Source organism: Aulonocara sp. 'chitande type north' Nkhata Bay, linkage group LG7 (assembly GCF_057382095.1).
Source record: "Aulonocara sp. 'chitande type north' Nkhata Bay isolate Kocher_YH1m ecotype deep benthic linkage group LG7, A_spYH_male_GT1.1, whole genome shotgun sequence".
NCBI classification, from domain to species: Eukaryota; Metazoa; Chordata; class Actinopteri; order Cichliformes; family Cichlidae; genus Aulonocara; species Aulonocara sp. 'chitande type north' Nkhata Bay.
The window spans coordinates 15,729,689-15,752,049 of NC_141350.1; the positions used below are offsets into that span (position 1 = coordinate 15,729,689).

A 22,361-nucleotide genomic window follows, 5' to 3' on the forward strand; every position below is an offset into this window, starting at 1 on the left:
GTTAAATAAGATTTATTAAAGGAAGATTTCAAGCAATATACACAAACACAATATAGAAACATTTATAATTATGCTCTGCAGATCTTAAAAACATAAACATTATATATAAACATTTTTTTTTTAAAGTAAAAAACACAAACTGACTGGTTTTAAAAAAACCTAACCCCAGACTGAGAAGATGTGACCCAGTAAGGATCCAGTATTTGACTGAGTATCTCTGATTCAGTGAACTCCTGTGTGCCAGTTACAGCCTATGACCGAAATAAATGTACAATGTGTACTAGATTATACCGTAGCACAATTATTTTCAAATGTGTGTCAAAGGTTGTTTGTTCTTCAGTCTGTGTGTGTATACTCAAGATTTGTAAATGTGTAACAAATACTGTGTGCGATCTCTGGGTGCAGATTAATAAATGTGGATTTTAAAAAAAACAAAAAAAACAAAACATTTGCAGATCTGTAAATGTTGAAATAAATTTTCCTGGAGTGCTAGAAATACAGAAACGTTTTAAAGTTACAGCACAGACAGGCCTCTTGGGTGGCTCCCATATTTTGATGTGATTTTTGCTGTAGATACAGATATTTAAAGGGACATTTAAATAAGTGTCACTTACAAAAGGAGACTTGAAAACGTTTTAAACAGAAAAAAAAAGGTCCATTGCTTCACTGGACTTTGCCATTTAAATCCTTATATGAGATGCAGCCTGCGTTTGTTTACACAATGCAATAATTCAATACTAAACATACATATTCACTTTCCGCAGAGTTAATTATGAACCTCCTCCATACGTACTTTGTAAATATGAAACGGCAGGTTGCGACATTTGTTGCGAAATTGCGAAGGTCTTCACCTGTCTGCTTTTCTGGCCCACAACTTGTCATTACTATTACTAATATTTCATCAAAAGATCACATGTTAATTGGTGAGTTTATACAGATGAGGATCAAGGCCAGATTGGAGAGGGTCATGAGTATTTTCCCCCCAGAATTAAAAAAAAACAAACTAGAAGAAACACACCCAAAAATAAAAATGTATGTATGTATGTATGTATGTATGTATGTATGTATGTATGTATGTATATATGTATATATATAATTTTTTTTTTTTTTTTTTTCCCCCCCAATGGCTAATGCCAGATCCTCTTCTGTAAGCTTCAAACATGTGAGCAGACCGATTTTGTTAAGACTTAGAGCCAAACTAACAGTTTAGTTAATTTTCAGCTGCTGTAGCTTCATACTTAAGTACAATCATCAGCCTTCACATCTTCCTCACCAAGCAAAGAAAAAAAGCTGCCAACAGATCAAACTCTGCCTAACAAATAACTCAACAAACACAAAGTTCAAGCACTTTCAGGACAAAATTTTATATAATGTAAACACTTGACACTGTAAGGCACCATTTGATGAGCTAACTGAAACTTTACCTCATGTCTGCCCTTCGCTTGTTATTTCTGTTGGTAGAAGGGACTGTCAAAGCCACTGTCTTGTTGGCGCTGCCTCAACTCAGAAAACGGAGGCCTTGACCAGCCTTCCTGCAGCTTCTCACATTCAGAGCCAGGAGTAGGCTCTCTGTGCACACTCCTCTTTGCATGCACAAATGTCTCTGTGTCAGGAGTCTTCTTAGAAATCTCATTATAAACAGTGAGGTCAGAAACATCAGGGCTGTGACTGCCGAATTCCCCTATGTTGCTTGCTGATGCAGCCGACACAGAAAAGGGTTTCACTGGTTCCACTTTCCTCCCTGAGTAGGACAGTCTGGGGACTTGGAAGTCTGTGTCAGAGTCACCACTAGTCATGCTCCAGTCGTTCTGTTTCTCATCCCTGACAGGAGCCTCCTGGATGAGGACAGGTTTTCTCTGACGCTGTGAATCCAAATGGGTTTCGGCTTTCCTCGAGTCACCTCCCTGCATGTACATCTCTCTGCTCTTACACCTCACAGACACATTGACCAAATTCATGTGGGATGGAGAAACCGTTTGATGAGAGGATTTGTACGACGGCTGGGTGGTATAAACATTTTGGGGCTTCATCCCTTCATCCACAGAGGTCTCCTCCCTCCTTGATGCAAGAATGTCCAGGTGGCTCAAAAGTTTAGTTCTCACATCTGCGGTTGGATTCTGTTCTGAATCAGCACAAGTCTTTTCCCTGAGGCATCTCTCTTCTGTCCTGAAGTCAGGAAGCTCAGTGAGGGTTGGCAGGTTCTTAGTGAAACCTGCGTTTCTACCTGGAAGGCAGCCAGTGGTGGATACAGCCATTGAACATCCTGTCAATGCAAAACACAGATGCAAACCACACTGGCATGGTGAGAAAAAAATCCCAGTAAAACAGTTTAGCACAGGGGTGTCAAACTCAAATTCACAGTGGGCCAAAATTCAAAACTGGAACAAGGTCGCGGGCTAACATTAATATTTATTGGAAAAAAATCTTCCTCCAGATTTAAGAATGAATCTTTTCTTATGGACTCAAACAAGTTTTGCTGAAAAACTGAATATGGAACAAGCAAAGCTTAATACTAAACAATATATATATTAGCTGTATAATACCAGTAGGCCAGCTCTGATAATAATTTGGTATGGCTTCGCGGGCCAAATGTAATTAGGCTGCGGGCCATATTTGGCCCGCGGGCCAGAGTTTGACACCTATGGTTTAGCACATTAGCACTCACTCTGGAAACTCTGGTTCTTTGCTGATTTACTTTTGATTGGAGTCTCCAGCACTTTGGCCATGGCTGCCAGCTTGCTTGCAGCATTCATTATTTTCTTTTCAGCACTGCAGAAGACAGGAAAATCGATACAATTAACAAGAGGAGCCATGATGAACCAAGCAAACAAGTTTAGGATAATTATGGCCTCTTGCCCTGCGGTCTTTCCTCCATCTTCCAATAACTCCTGCAGACAGGTCAGATAATACCGCCTCATCTTTCTAGCAGTGTCCTGCCTCTCCCTCTGCACTTCCCTGCGGATCATCTCAGCTGCACGCTCTCGACTTTCCTGGAGGTAACGCAGCATGTCTCCTGAAAGGAAAAAACCCCAAAAAAACACTGTTTTACTGAAAAATGCAACATCCAAATGAACAGAATCAACCTTTTGGGACACATGATTTAACATAAAAACAAAAACAAAAACAACAACAAACGACAAGATATGCATATTTAATCCCCCGGCACTAACGCCAACCTCTGATCTTTTCCACAGTCATCAGGTACTGCTGCTTCATCTCCTCCAGGCCTTGCTGAAGCTTTTGCTGCTGACCAGAACTTCTGCAAGCAAAACAGTCAACAATCCTGGTTAAATACATATTTTGTCTTTAATCTCTGTGTATTTTACTGTATTCAGTAAACATTTTGACACAGTGTAGCAAGTGAATTTCCCCAGTGGGGGATTAATGAAGCCATGTCTAATTATGCAGTTCAGAAATTATCAGAGTGTTAACATACAGAAGAGTCCTTGTTTCTTTTGTTTTTTTAGTTTTCTTAATATAAATCCAGGTAAAGCGGTCCCACAGTAAGAAGCATTTAACAGTCCCTTGAAGTAGCTTTGAAATCTCTTATTTTCTTTATGGTTTTTTAAAATCTAAATTGTCTTGACAGATTATGATGCCAAGATAATTTAGATGGAGCGACTTGTCTCAAGAAATTAAACTTGTAAATTAAAAGATCAAACCGAAGAAACTTGTTGAGAGGTCTAATTGAATACGTAGCTCTGAAAGGCATTAGATTTATGAAACAACTTGTTTTTGACATAACTGAAGTGCAGCAAGGCAATAGCAATTTTCACTGTACCATTAAATTAAAGGCAAAAATAAAAAAAACACAAACCCTGATGATTCTGTTGCTCTCTTCACTTCCTCTAACTGTTGCAGATGTTCCTCCTTTGCCCTCTGTAAGACGCTTTCATGCTCATCTACAACAGATAGCACTTAACCCGTCAGCACACATGCAGTTCCAGCTCATAAAAAAAAAAAAAATCTTATAAAAGAATCTTAATAAGGTCTTTTAAATGCACTACCTTTGAGATGCTGTATGGCAGTTTTGTGCTCTCTAACACTGTGCTGGAGTTGTCGACAGGTTTTCTCTAAATGTCTCTGGAGCTCCTGATTCTTCTTCTGCAGCTTACTTACAGTTTCACTGCACTCCTTCCTGCAATGACACTGCTCCCTCTGCTGGGATAAGACTGCTAAAAAAAGAAAAGAAAAAAAAAAAAACAGAAAAAAAAACCTTGCCATATAATATTGATACCAACCATTTCATGAAATGAACAGAGTATGTCATGTTGATATACAAGCAGAACATTTTCATGTCCTGCTAGAGAGGAGCTCATTGCGTACTTTGCATTTTCTTTATTTCTCCTTCGTGCTGTTTCTGCGTTTCCTTCAAAGCACGGCTCAAATTCTCTTCAGTCATCTGTGGGATCAAAAATGAAAGCTTCAGATGAAAAACTTTCTAAATAAAAGACAAATCTGTAAAATTAATAAATAGTGTGTGTGTGTGTGTGTGTGTGTGTGTATATATATATATATATATATATATATATATATATATATATATATATATATATATATATATATATATATATATATATATATATATACACACATATATATATACACACACACACACACATATATACATATACACACACACGTGCTGTACAAATCATTCATAGCAGTACTTGTAATAAAAATGATGACATTTCTTACTCATCTCTCTGGCTACTCTAATCTTTTCCTTTTGCACACCAACTTAATTTATACATTTATCATTTATATATTCTTTAGAAATATAACAACTCACTGTTTTCCATTCCTTCTTAGCCTGGGCTACTGCTCTTTGGACTATGTCTCTGCATGAAGTTTGGATGATGTGTGTTATTGTAGCCTCTGATGTAGCCCCGCTGGTCCTCCGAGTGTCTTCAGTACCCTGATGATCCGTTTTGGTATTCCTGAGAAGTTGTGCCTGGACCTCTGCGAGTGCAGTCTGAAGCTCTGCTTGTAGTTCATCTCTTATCTGCTTTCCTTGGATCGTTTCCTTTTCTGCATGCTGGCATCGCCACTCCTCCTCACGAGCACTCACAGTTTGCTGAAGCTTGGCCTCCATCTGTAGGAGCAGCTCATTCTTTTGGAGATCAGCATCTTCTCTGGCTTGGAATACAGCCTGCTCCAGCTTTTTGCACTGCTCTTGCAGCTTGGCTTGATATACCTGCTCACTGCGGGCCTGGATGATGGTGATCTCCTGCTGTTTGTCTCTGTTCCAGGCTGCTCTCGCTCCTGCCAGCTCAGCTTTCAATAAGGCAGCTTGCTCTCTGGTCACTTGCTCCAGCTGGCTCTGGAGGGCTGCCAGTTCCTCTTGCAGCTCCTCCATCCTTTGTGGCCCAGAGCCGTTCTCCTCCTGCTGGTTCTTGTGCTTCCTGCGCCACTGCTCTTCCGCCTCCTTCAGGGCTTGGGACACCTAAAACATTTAAATAAATATATAAACCCAGACAACAGCAGTGACACTTTCAAATAAAGGACAAAAACTCTTTCATACCTTCTGTTGGGTGTGTTTTTCTTGCAGTTGTTCCCATTTCTCCTTCTCAGTTTGTAGAGCAGCTTGATATTCTGGCAGTGAAGTGAGATCCTCAATCCAGCGATTATAGGCTCTGGTTACTGCCCCTTCAACCTGAAACAAACACAAACGCATTTTTATGTCCATTAACTGAATCAAATAATCATGTCAAAGAGGAAAAGAACTATCATTATGATATAAACATTTTTACATAATGGTGGAAAATAACTTAACCAAGTCTTGTGAGTAATATACACTAAAATTGATGGTTTAAATCTCTGTACCTAAAATAGATGAAGTTGACTTTAAGGGTCTGAAATGTCATATTCCGCACTCTGGTGATTTTTTTTTTTTTTTTTTTTAATGCGTCGATATCTGGTGAAATGTTTAATTATTTACCAAAGTCTTGGTCTGTACGGGATGCTAGTCCAAATCAGTCTATCAGCCTGTGATCGTAGCACAAAAACAAAGCCAAAGACCTCAAACTGCGTTGCTGGTGGGTTTTTTGTTTGGTTACAGCCCAATCACTTGACAGTCATCAAGCCTTTTCAAATTAAAGTAGGTCTACTTTAATAATTCAAAACACATGCATTTTGATGACCATTAAAATATGTTTAATATTTCTCTTGAAATACAATCATAAAACAAAAACGCACTGACTTGTTTAGCCATGTCGTCCAGGTGTTTCTCCTGCAGCTCTCTCTGGACTCGTTTCCTGGCTTCCTCCACAGCTTTCCTTCTGACATTTTCAGATTCCAGTTGGAGCTGCTGTCTCTGGGCACTGAGCCTGGAGTCCAACTCCTCAGCAGAAATTGTCCAACTGACCTCATTCTCATCCGTCTGACAGCTTGTCTCAGCAACCTCTTGATGTTCCTCTCTTGTAGCCTCCTCCAACCTCTGGGCCCAGGTCTTCTCCATCTGTATAAAAAGTAGAACAGAAGAAAATAAGTGTTGTATGAAACCAATATTAGTCGAATGAGGGAGATAGGAATACATTTTAATAGTCATACCTTTTGCAACTCCTCCTTCCATGCAGCCTCAGTGGAAGCTAAATGAGAAGTCAGTGTTTGCTGGAACTCAGCCTCTTTCTCTTTGGACCAGACAGCTTTCAGCTCCATAACTGAGGCCTGATGCTGAGCCTCAAGCTCACTTCTCAGCTTCTGCATAGCTGTGCCACTCTCCTCTCTGATCAACTTCTCCTCCTTCTCTCTGCTGCGGATGCTTTCTTCAAGCAAGTCCTTCTCCTTGCAGACAGATATGTAACATTCTTGTACCGCCAGCATCTTATCATTAGCTTCAGAGAGCTGGCTTCTGTGGAAAAAATAGAAAAATATCCACAAAAGTCTGAAATCAACTATATTTTTAGCATGAGATGCAGGAGACTTACTGTAACTGCTGAAGCTGCTGCTGGTGCTGTGTCGTCAGCCGCTCTACCTGAGCATCGTGTTCCAGCATGAGTTCTGTTCTGATCCTGTTAACTACATCATTCCTGTACTGCTGATGAATCCGCTCAGATCTAAGCAAAAGAAGCACATATACTTATAAATACACATAACAGGAAAATACACGTGCCCCAAGAAAGAGGAGGAAGAGAAAGAGTCAACTTTACCTCTCAGCAGCTTCTTGCTTTTCTTGGTCGAGCTCCTGGATCATTTCCCTCATTTTGGTGCACAACTCAGAATTGGCAGACTTCAGTTTTTCCTCGTTTTCTTTCAGCTCCTGATTCTTCTTTTCTAGCAGCTGCAGTTTGGAGAAGACAACAGTCTTTTGTGACTTAGCCAAAAAACTAAGAACATGATTAGTCTGGCAACAAACGTCAACCCACCTCCACTTGTTCCTGCAAGTGTGTTTTGTCCTCCTGTAACCTCATCAACTCTTTTTGAGAGTCTCCAGTCATGTCTTGATGTTTCTTCTGGCTGGTTTCTTTCATCTGGGTAAATCAAAAATGTCTGCATCAGTCACCTAATCCCACCCACTTTTAGTCCTTTTATAAAATTAACCAAAGTTTAGGAGTCAGCGCTCACCTCAGAGTTAAGTTTTTTTTCATCTAATTCAATCTGCATTTCATTCACTCGACGCTGACACTGCTGGAGCTCCTCCTGCAGCTGGTTGATCTTCTGCCGCTTCCCCTTTAAACTACCCAGGCAGCGTTGCATCTCTACTCGTAGCAACCTTAAAGCCTCATCCTTAGGCAGCTTAGAGTCTGACAGGTGAGCCAAAGCAGTACTGACAAAACAACAGAAAGATGTGTTTCCAAAGGTTACTCTGGAGAGTTCAGCCCAAGAGGGGAAGAGATACAGATCACAATGACTGGTCTGTATTCACACGGTTACCTATTAAGTGTGCCATTTTTCCTGTTTGTTTTCTTCAACCCCAAATCCACACAGGATTCAGACAGCTGGTTCTCCGAGTTGCTGCTTAGGTCTATCACAATGACACCGTGCTTCACTGCAGATTCATACAGAGCGATCTGCTCCTTGAGATCAGCCATATCCTCCTTTAGGGTGAAAATGGAAAAACACAAAACATTTGTGCAGCTTGTTCATCAGAAGTCACAGAAGTAGTTGTGCTTTAGAAAAATCTGAGGACAAACCTGTAAAACTTTGTTCATGTTCTCACTCAGGGCCTTGGCTGACAGTGCCTGCTGTAGTTTGATTTGCATTTGACTCATCTCTTGCACTGAATCTGAAAATAAAAAACAGATAATTAGATCAATTAAATGTGAGCAAGAATAAGGTAATGTGGGTGTCAGCTGCTCAGTAATGTTCATGTGGAGTTCACACACTTGTCTGCAGCAGCTTGGCACATTGTTGTTGACTCTCTTCCAGACGCTGAGTGAGTGCATTCACCACTCTGGCTCTCTCCAGCTGCTCTTCTTCTCTCTGGCGCTCCAACAGCTTCACATGCTCCCGTAACTTCTGACCAATATCAAGCTGGAAGCCACAAAACAAAAAACACACCCTGACTTAACAATAATAATAATATGATCAAAATTTGTCTGATGACAAACAATGGACTTATGGTTAACTTGTTCCATTTTCTAATACTATGTCAATAAAACTCCAGACCTGTTCATTCAAAGCCTGAGAGGTAGAGTCCAGCTTCTGTTGCAGGGCTAACAGAGCAGCCTCATGCTTCTCCTTTATGACGGCAAGGTCTCTGTCATGCTGTTCCCACGCTCTGGACAGCGTGTCAGAACGGCGAAGCTCCAACATCTGTTGCTTCATGCTGTCTACCGCAGCATCTGCCACCCTCTGTTTCTTCATGTTCTGCAAACAAAAGAAAACCTTTGCTGTATACACTAAAAAGAAGCATTCTCATACAAAGGTTTCAGTCATGCATCATGTTTCAGTAAGCAGAGCTGGTTTAGACACATTTGTATGCAAAATTTCATATTAAATTCTTAAATCTGTAAACGCATGTTTCTTTAATAGTTATACTTAAATATTATTACTGTCTTAAATTTAGCATTAAATAACTAAGAAAATAGAATGAAAACAGTGTTTGTCAGCACAGAACACACCTCGTGGTCTCTCTCAGTGAGGATCTGTATTTGCTGCTCCATTGCCTTCAGCTTGTTTTGCATTTGGACCTCTCTTTCCTTGGCTTCTTCAATCAATCGACTCGCTTCCCTTAAACTTACTGCTAGGCCGTCCTTTTCATCTATGGACAATATTTTTTAAAAGGACCATCAGTACATCTGGCAAGAAGTGCTACATCACTAACAGCCACAAGGGGGCAGACGTTTTAACCAACTAAAGAAAAACTTACATTTCCTTCTACTAATCTCAGTTATATAAACTGACAATCCCTCTCAAGTCCCAAGTGCCCAAGGTTTTGAGTGGATTATTATTATTATTATTATTATGATGCTTGTAAAAAAAATTAAGTACCAACATTAAATGTTCTTCCTGAAAGTATTAAAGAAATCTCCAAAATCACATCACTGTTCAAGTACTGCAACAAAGTGAGATGTCCCTCATTTAAAGTTGAACATACCTTTGACGATTACAAACTGATGCTCGAGGTATCTCATGTTACGCCGTGAATCCTCAAGTTTTCGCTCCAAGTCTTCAATTTGCCTCTGTTGAGCTTTGTTCAAAATCTGCACCTGGGCAAGCTGCTCCCGGTCAGCATTTTCTGAAACAAAGATCATTTAGTGTTTAATTTTAGTCATTTTTAATTGTGAAGACATTTTCAATTTAAGCAATGTCGTTTTATGTTTGTTTGTTTTTTAAAACCACTGGCGATACAAATTACACCTTTCTGCAGTACAGCTAGACTATGCATACAACTAGAAGAAAAAAAAAATGCCTTGTAACAGATTAAGCTACTTGACAATCTCCACCTGCAGTCCCGAAACAGGCACACATCTCATCAAATAGTTTATATTTACATGTCAGTGTACTCAGTTATATTATTTAGTCAATGAAAGTAAGACTTACGTTGTGTCGAGTCAAGGAAATCTCTCTGCAGATGGTCAAACTGACCTTGCGGAGCAGCCTGTGGCTTAAACATGTTTGGCTGATGGGCAGGATGATGAGGATTGTAGCTCACCTTGTACTGATTTGCACCTCTGTCACATACTTCAGACTTTAAACATAGAAACATAGTATGAAAGTAGTGAAAATGTTGCGGTATTTAAAAAAAAAAACACAAAATACACAAACAAAACATACAAACATAAAAAAAATAAAAATGCACAAACTACAAATTGCCAGATAACAAGATGTTAATTTAAAATGACATTTGAGGAAACTTCATACACACAAGTAATGTATGATTCTTTTGGAATAAAATGCTGCTTTTTTAAAAACAATACTAGAAACCCTTTCATGTTACTATTTATTCAAATGATTTGGAGGCATTAAGACCTAAAACTTTAAAGGAAAGAACAGCACAATAACAGCTACGACCTTCTGGACGCTTTTGAAATTAAATGGTCCACTCACTTGAAATTGGTGGTTTTGCTTGTCTATGTATCCTCTTTCTCCATTATATTCCACATGATTACTGGCACCCTGAGGGTATGGTTTAGACTCAAACTCGGTGGAAAAATCACTGGTCTCTGTCATTTTGTCTGTGCCCATGCTTGTGCATGTATAATCTGCTTGTGTGAACTGATGATCCTGGTTCCAGGTGTGAGGCAGTGGTTGACTTTGAGGAGGACTCCGATGTCCATTAATACGAGCAGCTCCGTCCTTATATGCATACTCATTGTTCAACCCTTCGTCATAGTTCTTTAGAGAGACAATAACAGAGAGTGATTCTTTCCCTTTTGAACTTTTTTTGTATGCACCATTTATGAGTTGTATTTTTTTTAAATGGCAAAAATATTCTAGGCACCTAAATCTACTACTGAACATAAACTAACACTCTACCTGTGTATGAGGGGCTGGCCTTGGATGATCAGACCATTGCCGAGTCCAGCTGGACTGTGGGCTAAGTAGAGAAAGCACAACAAATGATAACTAATGTTGCAGTGACAACAAATCTGCTTGTCTTGAACCACACCCAGAGTTCTCGAAATGTGACATTACCAATAGTGTCATCAGCAGCAACATGTGTTACCTGTTGCCAGTGTTTTTATTACTGCAGGCAGTGTAATCCAGCTCTGGGGAGGAAGAGTCAATGCTGTCCTCAAGCATGTCATCAGGCAGGTCTGTGAGCAGCTTGTGCAGCTGCGAGAAAGGAAAAAAAAAAAAAAAAAAAAAAAAAAAAAAAAGAAAGAGACAAAATAGCACATGGAAATGAGTCACCATGGTTGCTTCGCAACTGAGTTATAAAGTAACAAAGATAGAGGAAAAAAACACCAGAGCTAAGCAATCACTGACAGCTTAAAAGGCTGTAAAAGTCTTATGCAGTGTGTTTTTATTATTTAGCTGCAGTTTTGAGAAATACTTGTTATATTAAATATCATTAAATTATGCTGTGCAGATTTACTAAATCAAAATGACTCAGGCTATACCTTAAAACACTTTCAGAAGCTTTTTGTGTTTGCATACGAGATTTAAGGATAAACTTTGATTAAATGATTAATCATGGAAGTATTTGCACTCTCCGACTGTATTTTGCACAGCACTGCACAGTGTAGCCCAATCTTTATATGGCAAAAAAACGTCTACTATTTAAATATTTGCACATTGTGCTCATATGGCAATATTTGTATTTTGTGACCTAAATGGGTGAATTTACTTCTATGTTAATCACTGGTTTAGAACCCATATGTGTAAATTTACTTTGACATAAAACTGATTCTCATTAAGGCTTTTCAAATGTACCCTTGTTTAATATTTTGACTCTTACAAATAAAATGACACAAAAAACCCAAACTCTTCAGTAACAGACTAACCAAAGTTACATAACAAACAGCCATGTGTGTTGAAACAAGCAGAGCCAGCTGGACTTACTTCCCATAAGGACCGCTGAATACTCCTCAGATCCTCCACTGTGTCCACAACCAAAGGACCCATATTATCCCACTTACACAGTCAACAAAATTTGAAAAGGCATTTCTACTTTAGCTGTGAAACCACGAGATAACCCCAGCCTAATCTGCCTGTAGAGAAGGCCTTCTGTGTAAAACATCCAAAATGTGCCTGGCATGTTGTCGGCTCCCTGTGGTATTGTCTTGTTTGCCTCCCAAAGACCTCCATTGTTTAGACAAAACATATAGCGAAGTTAACTGGAGCAGAAACATTCCAGTTACTGCTGGCAGACATTATCCATAACGAGCTAGTGTATTATAAGTAGGTTATAGCCTAAAAAAAGAAAAAAAAAGAATAAATAAAAATAAATGAAATGAAAATCAATTTAATTAATACTATTTAAAGCCCATTATGCTGAGCTCTATAAGATCAGCAAATGCTTCTTCACTCTCTCTCCTGAAGCCAAGTAACCCAAATAGAAAGTGGGGAAGCCAAAGGGCTGAGCTGGTTTCAGTGTGACACACCTGGAAGGAGGCCTTTTCCTTGAGCCAATAATAGCTCAAGCTCACAGCACAACAGATTGTAGTTGTGAGTAATAACAGTGAGTAACTGTGAAGCAGGCAGTGCTTGTGAAATTCAAACAATGCACTTGTCAATGATTCCCCAGACAGCACTACAAACTCACAAAGAGAAATGTAAGATTAACAGTAGTAGTCCAATTTGGTAAACATACAATCACTGTACACAGTGACAGTAAATGTAAAGTAAGCTGAGATAAATAATGGCTTCTTATCATTTTGTAATTTTAGCATTAGCTGGACATGATGTTGTGTTCTTGCATGTTGAATAACATGCACAGGCTTTCTACTGTGTTGACTGATATCAGCAACTATGATGGCTGTAGCCAATGCGCGATGAAACAAGCAGAGTCAGCTGGCTAAATATGTTTAAAGACAATTAGATGAAGAGCCGAAAGACAAATCGTGTTTTCACAATATGCTTTCTCAGTTAGCTAAGTGGGCACTAAATAACAAAGTAAATAAATAATATCCATCAAATTGTTATTGTAAATATCCTAAGAAATTCAGGGTGCATGCCGAATGTGAACTCAGTCCAACAACTGGATGCACAACTATCAGACAGATGTTATCTGAATAATTCTGAAAAGCTGTAGATCTGAGTGTTGCACCTCTTGCTCTCTGGCGTAGTCCTCTTGGTCGTATTCCTCTTCATCGTGTTGGGTTTGAAGAGCAGCACTGTCAAAATCAATAGACATCATGCACACCCTCCTGGTCGTTTAGGGGATCCTAGGAAAACAGGAACAACAAAACTTAATTTATCTTTGACAGCAGTTAAAAACTCAAGTTAACTAAAATTACGCATTGATATCAGCTAGAAATATATATCAAAGCTTACCCGTTAGTTAAAAGACGCCAGATGTCTCCTTTGCTGAACTGCGTAACCCTTTATTGAGTATTAGCTTTAACTGTTAGCCATGCTGCACTGTTTATTACAAAACAGTGAGGCTTTTTAGCCAGCGGTAAACCCGGACATGCCAAACAAACGATCCAGCCGAGCTCTGGAAACATATGCCCAACACGTTTAATAAGACACGCAGGTTTAATGCCAAATTATAGGCCAGTTTACGAACATTTAAGATGGAAGCTAACTTTGTAGCGAACAAAGCTAACTCCTGCTAGCCGTACCTTGTTAGACTCGCCCACTTTGAAAACTCGCGCGCGTTAGCAGCGCCAAACCACTGAGGCTCTTTGAGACAGAGCAGATTTAAGAATCTGATTGCACACAGACTTACTCATTATCACCACAACTGACGCTAATTCACCGACACGAAAATATTAATTTAAATGCTTTTTGGCGTAACAAAACATACCAGGTGAAGCTATTTACAAGATTTCTTTTCTTGCTGAGAACCCCGGAGCTAGTTAACCCCGTGTCCATGGTAACAAAGTCGTTAGAATTATGGGTAATGTAGTTATCGAGAATATTTGGAAATTATATATAAAATGTTATGTTTGTTGTTGCTCTTTCATGTTATTTTTTGTTTTTCTTTCCTCCTTTTTTTATTCATGGTCAACATGTATTAATTTTTAAGTGCAAACAAAGCCACACTTTTATGAAAACTTCGTCATCGCTGGCATTTTTAAAAAGCAATCTGATGTTCCCATCGTGTGGTTAAACAGTGACATAGCAACTAATTTCAAGATAACCGTGAACAGGGTTACTATAATCAGGTTAGTCGAACCTGGGAATTTGATCACAAAAATATGGCATTACATTTCTGTTATTTTAATTACCTTTTTTTGTTTTTGTTTATTTTTTTACTGAAGTTCATTGACGTTAACATTAAAGCTAATTAATTTAAAGTAGGCTACTGTAAAAAAAAAAAAAAAAAGAAACTTTGTGCATCAAATTTATGAATGACCGTTCTCATCAGTATATGGAGTTACTCCGTTCAGATTTGTGGACGTCGACTCATAAGACCCGCCTCCTTTCCGTCTATTAACTTCCGCATTTTGCCTCTGCTGCCTCAGCTGCTTCAGAGTCAGCTCTTCCTTTGTAGACAGACGCTAAACTCAGCTGAGCTCCGACCAGAGTTCAGCATTTTGGTATCCGGGAGCCTCTTGTGACAGTCAGCTGATCTAAACCCGGATATGTGAAAGCTCTGAGCTCTCCTGTCTGACAACAAGTGGACTCACAATTACTTTAAAACGGGTAGAAATGGCCACAAACCCGCCCAAGTTAAAGACAAAGATAGCTGCTAACGAGAGGTGAGAAGCAACGAGGTTACGCAGTGATTCTCAGAGTATGATATTATGATACTTAATTGCTTTTCTTGTCATTTTGCAGGATGAAAAACTTAAAAGAAACCTTTGAGTCAAAGTATGGGGAATCTCCTCTCTTCTATGCATTTGCACCTGGAAGGGTAAACCTAATAGGTAATTTCATACTTTGTGTGGCATGTGTTGTATACTGATTGCATTATTGTATATGCTCCATCTATTTTGTATCTGTTGAATAAATACAGTGTATACCCATATATCCTCTGGAGATAATAGTAGTTCTGCCAGTGGGTGTTCTTAATATTTTGACCTTGTTTCAAAGTAAAACATTTGTGGTAATATTATGATTTTGTTTGCAGCTTTTATCCAGGAATTTTTTTAGTGGTACCAGTCAAACACGGTCTGTCACATACGTTTTTTCATATTTGTCACATTAACAGGTGAACATATTGATTACTGTGGCTATTCTGTGCTTCCAATGGCCATCGAGCAGAATATCCTCACAGCTGTGTCACTGAACGATTCAGGGAAGATCCAGCTGGCCAACGCAAATCCTAAATACAAGTGAGATGTGAACACTTATAGTAACGGCCCCAAATATATATTTTTTGTTTGTTTGTTTTTGGCCTGTGTAATTTATTCAATGGTAGCTGTACATTATGAGTGTGTGTTCTCAGAAAGCTTGTTGTTTGTCATTATACAGGGATTTCAGTGTGTCGTGTTCAGAGGAAATTGCCATAGATAGAGACGATCCACAGTGGTATTATTATTTTCTCTGTGGGGTTAAAGGTATTCAGGTAAGCTTTGTGATGAGTTCTATACTCTTAAATTATGGAATGGCAAAAAATGAACACTATAACATGTACTAAATGCGTCATAAGTCGTAACATGATACATTTAGATTTTTTTTTCTTTCAGGAGAAGTTTGGGCTAAACAATTTAGCGGGGATGTCCTGTGTCGTAGATGGAACGATCCCTCCGAGCTCCGGCCTGTCCAGTTCTAGTGCCTTAGTTTGTTGTTCTGGCCTCGTAACAATGGAGGCAAACCAAAAGTCCCTCTCCAAGGTGAAGCTTCTTTGTAACCAAACCAAAAACATGTATTAATTTCTTTTGTTAATAGTCAAAAATGATGCTTTCAACAGGTAATGAACAATTAATCACAAAGAATATGACTCCTAATCCATATTGTCTTTTAATTTGTTATAATGTGAATCCTCATGAGTTAGACATTCTCCTGGATTTGTTGCTTAAACAAGGAAAACTTTGTATTTCACCAGGTGGCTCTTGCGGAGATTTGTGCCAAAAGCGAGCGATATATTGGCACAGAGGGAGGAGGCATGGACCAGTCAATTTCATTCCTGGCAGAGGCAGGGACTGTATGTAGCCCGACCGCCATTGACCTGTGTTTAACGAATATGGCACATCTAAAATACACTAAATAAACAAATTATAACTTCAGTATTGCTGGCTAAACTTTTTGAATTGTCTGCCAGGCAAAGCTGATCGAGTTCCAGCCCCTGCGTGCTACCGATGTCAAACTCCCTGATGGTGCCGTGTTTGTGATTTCCAACTGCTGCGTGGAGATGAACAAAGCTGCTTCTTCTCACTACAACATCCGTGTGGTGGAGTGTCGGATTGCCACAAAGGTGCTATTTGTTGCCATGATGCATTCCTGAAATATCTGTTATATATGTTGTTTTGTTTCCCGAGGTTCAATTTAATATTGAATTTAGTTTGACTCGTGTGCTCTTTCAAAGGCAACGGAGCACAACATTTAACCCAAGAACACAGCGATGAACAGCCTCACGCTTCGCTTTAAACTTTAAACATGTGTGATAAGTTTGTAATATTCAAAGTTAACATCACGGTGGATGTGTACTCAGATGCTGGCCCAGGCGCGGGGTGTGGACTCGAGCAGGCTGTTGAAGCTGGCTCATGTTCAGATGGAGCTGAAGGCCTCCCTGGAGGAGATGCTGGCTCTGGTGGCCGAGGTGCTGCATCCTGAGCCTTACAGCCGAGAGGAGATATGCAAGGTGCTGGGCATCACCTCGGAGCAGTTTTCAACAGAGCTGCTCAGCGCTAATACTCAGGACAGTAAGTAAAACCTTTATTTAGGTGAACTAAATTTCCAGCCAACCAAATTCTTCTACCCGAGTGAAATGAGCTACATTTCTTTCTTTCAGAACATTTTTCTTGTAAATACTAAGCAACTCTTAATATAGTATTTTCTGCTGATAGTCAAGTATTTGGTTATTCCATCACATTAGATTTTTTTTTTTCATTTCCAGTTTCATGAAAACAGGTTTAAGATTAAGGGTTTTGCTGGAACACTTTTCCTGTTATTTTTCTCAGTGACGCAGTTCAAGCTTCACCAACGAGCCAAACATGTGTACGGGGAAGCTGCACGAGTCCTGCAGTTTAAGAGCGTGTGTGACTCTGAACCCACCGATGCCACGCGGCTACTGGGAGAGCTGATGAACCAAAGCCACGCAAGCTGCAGAGACCTCTACGAGTGCAGCTGCCCTGAACTGGACCAATTAGTTGATATCTGCCTGTGAGTACTGCAAACTAACCCACTACTGCACAGCCTGGGAGAGAAACCTGGATGTTATCCAATGAATGTTTAGAGGTATTTAGGTTCATTTACCAAAAAAAAGATCTCAATTAATAAAAATGCACAATGCAAACTATAATATAATAACTATAACTATAATCTAGTTTGCATACAGTCTCTCATGTGTCCCAGTTCTAATTATAAAAGACAATCAATTAATCAAGTGCATCAGAATAGCAGAACCAGGATGCTACTTGCCCTTTCAGTTCCTTTGGAAGCAGTAAGGATGGACTTAGTCATTCAAGGGCTGTATGATTTCTACTCGTGTTAGCATTAGCTCTTTGCTGAGTGCTTACAGTAAGTAGAACCTCACACCACTAGCATGACTGTAGATGTACGTGCAACTCCTTCCTCACATCTTTCCTAGAGGAATAATAGTATTAAAGTGTCATACTTAGCACTATACTGAAATATGTTGTCTTTTTGTTTTTTCTCGTGGTTGCAGGAAGTCAGGGGCTGTGGGTTCCCGCCTGACAGGAGCAGGGTGGGGAGGCTGTGCCGTTTCCATGGTTCCCAGTAAAAAGGTGGAGTCTTTCTTACAAGCTGTTAGAGAAGAATACTACCTCCCTGATCCACGCAGGGCAGCGATGGAAAAACAAAGTCTGTTTGTGTCAAAGCCAGGTGGTGGAGCTGCAATTTTCCTCGAGGAGTGATCTTCATAATCCATTTCTGATTTTATACTGCAGTCATTCAGTTTCAGTTTCAGAAATAAATGGGTTTTTCTTGCACTTGTGACTAATGATATGATGACTGATAAATTTACCTTTTTCTTCTATATAGATCATGCTGGAAAATAAGGGCCAAAATTTGCTTCCGGGGTGCATTCAAACATGTTCTTTTTTTTATTATGTTCTAATGTAAGATTTTGTTGAGAAGTCATTGTCTGTCTGCACATTTTTCTCATAAACAAAAAGAAAGCAAATGTGAGAACAACAACAACAACCAAAACAAACTTGTGCTGTATAAAATTCATCTATATTAAATTTTCAGACACTAACATTAAAAGGCAAACAAAACCCTCTCTCCATGTGCATCAATGGAAACGCAGACTGTTGGGGTTGTAAGTGTATTAAAGACATTCAAAAGGCTCAAATGCTGGATGTTAACTTCTGCACAGTAACATTTTTTACTTCACAAAAGAGCAGAGATTGTTGGAGGCTTAGAGGTCTATGCATCATATATCATATGCAAAAGAAATGGGGGGGGGTGTTTCGTAGGACATAAAAGTGGCCCCTTTTACATGTTATTCGTGTAAAATGATAATAAAAAATTAAGTATGAATCAAGTAAATGGTTAAAATGCAAATCCAAATAAGTTTGTGAGCGAGGCAAGAGATGGTTTGGAGATGTGGAGGAGAGAGTGGTTATTTTATAATATGAAGCTGCCAGGCAGGAGGAAACGAGGAAGCAGGTTCATGGATGTGGTGGAGGAGGACATGCAGGGGGGTTGGTGTGACAGAGGAAGATATTAAGGATAGGCTGAGATGGAGGCAGATAATCTGTGGTGACCCCTAATGAAAGCAGTCGAAAGAAGAAGAACACTATGTGAGGGTTTTCAGCTAGGGGTATATCTCATTCTTTCCTTATGAATCCATCAATGGCAAAATGCTCAAACGCCTTTATTATATCATATTTTACCTGGCCTGTGTTTGCATCTCTTTTATGAACTACTTCAAAAAACCGATGGTTTAAGTAATTTTTTACATTTAAAACTTCTCCACTTATTCGATGTTTCTTTGACGTATGATCAAACCTCCCTTATTTCCATATGTCTTACTCAAGCCATGCATTTCAGTTTTACTTTGTCCTTAAATATACTCAGGCCAAATCAGAGATGAAATATTAAATAGAAAAGAACCGTCTTTAACAGAAATTATTAAAGGCACAGCACAGGGCAATGGATCTCAGAGCAGTGTCATTGTGGCATGCTATATGCCACAAACTGTAAAATATATTAAAAGTTTAAAATCTGTAATTTATTGTGCTTATCATCCTATTCAGCAGCATTAGTTCAGCATTTACAATACTTATTTTTTAAGTATTGGATGTATGTTAAGACGAAAGTGTGTTTCAGTGCATAGTTTTTAAAGATGATGCTTTTTGTACTTGTGGCCAGGGCGATCTTCCCTTTTGTAATTTACAAGCCCAGCCCTAAAAGAGTTGGGGCATTGTGTAAGATGTAAATAAAAACAGAATGCGATGATCTGCGAATCTCACAAACCCACACGATAAAACCTAGAAAGCATGTCAAATGATTAAACTGAGACATTTTACTGTTTGATGAAAAACATTGTTTCAATTTGATGACAGCAACATATTTCAGAAAAGTTGGGGCAACAAAAGTGTGGCTAATTAGGTTGAATAAGATGATTGGATATGAAAAAAACTGTATACAAATTGTGGAAAATTTTCAGGATAATGTTCCTTGATGTAATATCGCAAAGACTTTGAATGTCTCATCATCTACAGTACATTATATCATCAAAAGATTCAGAGAATCTGGAGAAATCTCTGTGCGCAGGGGGTGAGGCCAAAAATTCTGCCACAGAAATCACTGCACAGTTTCAGAAATCATTGTGGGAGAACACAGTTCACTGTGCCATCGATAAATGTGAACACGATCTAGAAACGCTGCCATCTCCTCTGGGATATATTAAACTAGAGTGGGACAATATCCCAAAAGTTCAGCAGCTGGTCAGTTCCCAGATGTTTAAGGACAGATGCTACATTGTGATAAAGATGGCCATGTCCCAGCTTTTTTGAGATGTGTTGATGGCATCAAATTGAAAATCAAATGTTTTTCTTCAAATGTTTCCTGAGTTTAAACATCTGATAAGTTTTCTGTGGTGTATTGTGAATACACTATGGGCGTGTGAGATTTGCAAGTGATTGCCATTCTGCCGTTGTTTACATTTTATACATCGTTCTGACTTTTTGGGGAACTGGGTTTGTTTTTATTGCCCAAAGGTTTGTTTGGTAACAGCTAAAAGTACTGAAAGGTCTTTATTAATCAGAAGAGGACATGCCATTATAATGGTACAAAACTGAGGTCAAACTGGGTTATTTCTGAGCAACTATAAATGTTTCTTTAACTTTCGCAATTCATGCAAATATTGTCATGAGTGTCAGAGTGAGAGTTTGCCAGTTTCTTTGTTCGTTTGGGAGTGGTTCCTTCGTTTAATTATGTTTTGGCTGGCATTTATAACATTCAGTGTTCGCACAACTCACACTTTAAAAAACAAAAATAACTGAGGTACATTTGTGTAGCTGATTTGAGCAAAGATTCACCCAAAATTGTGCTTGGTCTGCAGGATCCATGCATACGGTACCCTTTACTCTATGCAGCGTCTTAAACGTCGAGTTCAGTCTCCGTGCTTTTTTTTTTGCTTCAAGTCTGTATTGCACTGTTGCTGCTTTCTGGTGCTCCACCTTCACTTTCAGGTGAGGCACAGGAAACTTCATTTTTCCTCTTTAACATGCTTTCTATCCAGCTGGAGCTGTGGCTTTGTGCTGTTCTTTCAGGGGAGCAAAGTGAAGAGACTGTGCTCCTCCTCATGTTTTTGCCTGAGGTAATCAGCTCGCCGAAGCCTTGTTGGTGGGAGAAGGCGTAGGCAGAGCGGCGGGAGCTTGTCCTGCGTACTCGCCTCAGGTTCTGTTCCTGAGGTCCTTGTTTCTTCCTGGACTGTTGGAGACGACGAACCTGCGGAAATACATCATGGAAAAGTGTGTAAATACACAACACATGTATTAAATATAAAAAGTCCCCAATGTATAAAGCAAAGACCTAAATCTAATTTAGAACGTACAAAATATTTATTACCAAAGTATACACTATATTGCCAAAAGGAGGGATTAATATGATGTCACTTCACCCTTCTCAGCTATAACAGCTTGAACTATCTGGGAAGACTGTCCACAAGGTTTAGCGATGTTTATGGGAATCTTTGGCCATTCTTCCAGATGCACATTTGTAAGGTCAGACATTGATGTTTGAGAAGAAAGCTTGGCTCACAGTTTCCACTCTAATTCATCCCAAACATGTTATGTCAGGTGGAGGTGCAGGCCAGTCAAGTTATTCCACACCAAACTGGATCATCCATGTCTTTATAAAACTACTTTGTGCACTGGCATGCAGTCATGTTGTAACAGGAAGGGGCCGTCTCCAAACGGTTCCCACAAAGTTGGGAGCGTGAAATTGCCCAAAATGTCTTTGTGTGCTGAAGCATTAAGAGTTCCTTTAACTGGAACTAAAGGGCTGAGCCCAACACCAGAAAACCCAACACCAAACTTTATACTTAAATTTATACCCTCAGATAAGTGCTGTTCTCCTGGCAACAGCATCAAGCATCACCCCAGTGTGTGTTACACCACTGCCTTTCACAAGGGTCTAAAAACTGTCCTTAAGCAAATCTGAAGGCAACATGAAGCTTGGAGGTCTGTAGCGATTGATTCTGCAGAAAGTTGGTGACATCTGCGCAGTATGTGCCTCTGCATCCGCTGACCCTGCTCCGTTTTACGTGGCCTAGCTCTTTGTGGCTGAGTTGCTGTTTCCATCACTTCCACTTTGTTATAAAATTATATAACATGTATAACATTATAACATTAACTTTGTTAGAACTAACAGATGAAGGTACTGTGTAATGTTTAATAGCGGCAAAATTTAATGATTGGACCTATCACAGTACCATGTTGGACTTCACTGAGCTCCTGAGGGCGACCCATTCTTTCCCAAATATTTGTAGAAGCAGTCTGCATGCCTAGGCGCTTGATTTTATACACCTGTGGCCGTGGAAGTGATTGCACTCTTGAATTCAATGATTTAGTTCGGTGAGTAAATATTTTTGACAATATATTGTATGTAAAAGTGCTAATTCTGCAGAAACTCATATGATAAGTATAAGGTTACCAATACTGTAAACAGCATTTTACTGCTGCAGTTGGTTTGATTCTTAAGTCTACTTGTTTTAGTCGTAGAGG

General features: G+C 39.4%; 3 protein-coding genes across 11 annotated transcripts in view; 1 reads left to right on the forward strand and 2 right to left on the reverse strand.

The window, feature by feature from the left end:
* cep152 (centrosomal protein 152) lies at positions 1-13,943 on the reverse strand. Of its 4 annotated transcripts, none has more exons than XM_086298981.1 (27): positions 13,677-13,943; positions 13,387-13,549; positions 13,160-13,277; positions 11,114-11,223; positions 10,924-10,984; positions 10,495-10,782; positions 9,988-10,135; positions 9,542-9,682; positions 9,066-9,205; positions 8,611-8,811; positions 8,328-8,475; positions 8,136-8,227; positions 7,876-8,039; positions 7,567-7,768; positions 7,368-7,472; positions 7,152-7,282; positions 6,930-7,058; positions 6,553-6,853; positions 6,203-6,460; positions 5,525-5,656; positions 4,793-5,446; positions 4,327-4,402; positions 4,008-4,175; positions 3,818-3,902; positions 3,177-3,259; positions 2,666-3,013; positions 1-2,263 (listed from the first exon to the last, which is right to left on the reverse strand). In XM_086298981.1, exons 3-27 carry the CDS (start codon positions 13,247-13,249, stop codon positions 1,446-1,448), a joined length of 5,073 nt encoding a protein of 1,690 aa, XP_086155107.1. In that variant the 5' UTR covers positions 13,250-13,277; positions 13,387-13,549; positions 13,677-13,943; the 3' UTR covers positions 1-1,445. The 4 variants fall into 4 exon arrangements, with proteins under 4 accessions (XP_086155107.1, XP_086155110.1, XP_086155109.1 ...); XM_086298984.1 differs by having other exon boundaries at positions 2,666-2,769; positions 2,857-3,013; positions 4,008-4,172; positions 13,387-13,943; XM_086298983.1 differs by having other exon boundaries at positions 2,666-2,769; positions 2,857-3,013; positions 13,387-13,942.
* galk2 (galactokinase 2) lies at positions 13,719-18,401 on the forward strand. Of its 4 annotated transcripts, none has more exons than XM_086298999.1 (11): positions 13,719-13,954; positions 14,523-14,759; positions 14,839-14,927; positions 15,212-15,335; positions 15,475-15,568; positions 15,690-15,836; positions 16,049-16,147; positions 16,265-16,417; positions 16,655-16,865; positions 17,124-17,325; positions 17,831-18,401. In XM_086298999.1, exons 2-11 carry the CDS (start codon positions 14,710-14,712, stop codon positions 18,036-18,038), a joined length of 1,377 nt encoding a protein of 458 aa, XP_086155125.1. In that variant the 5' UTR covers positions 13,719-13,954; positions 14,523-14,709; the 3' UTR covers positions 18,039-18,401. The 4 variants fall into 4 exon arrangements, with proteins under 4 accessions (XP_086155125.1, XP_086155127.1, XP_086155126.1 ...); XM_086299001.1 differs by having other exon boundaries at positions 13,719-13,930; XM_086299000.1 differs by having other exon boundaries at positions 13,732-13,864.
* atp8b4 (ATPase phospholipid transporting 8B4) overlaps positions 18,219-22,361 on the reverse strand; it is a 21,817-nt gene continuing 17,674 nt past the window's right edge. For all 3 annotated transcript variants that reach the window (XM_086298987.1, XM_086298986.1, XM_086298985.1), the window contains one exon: positions 18,219-21,084. In XM_086298987.1, the coding sequence (XP_086155113.1) occupies positions 20,773-21,084 (312 nt within the window). In that variant the 3' untranslated portion in view covers positions 18,219-20,772. The remainder of the gene's footprint in view (positions 21,085-22,361) is intronic.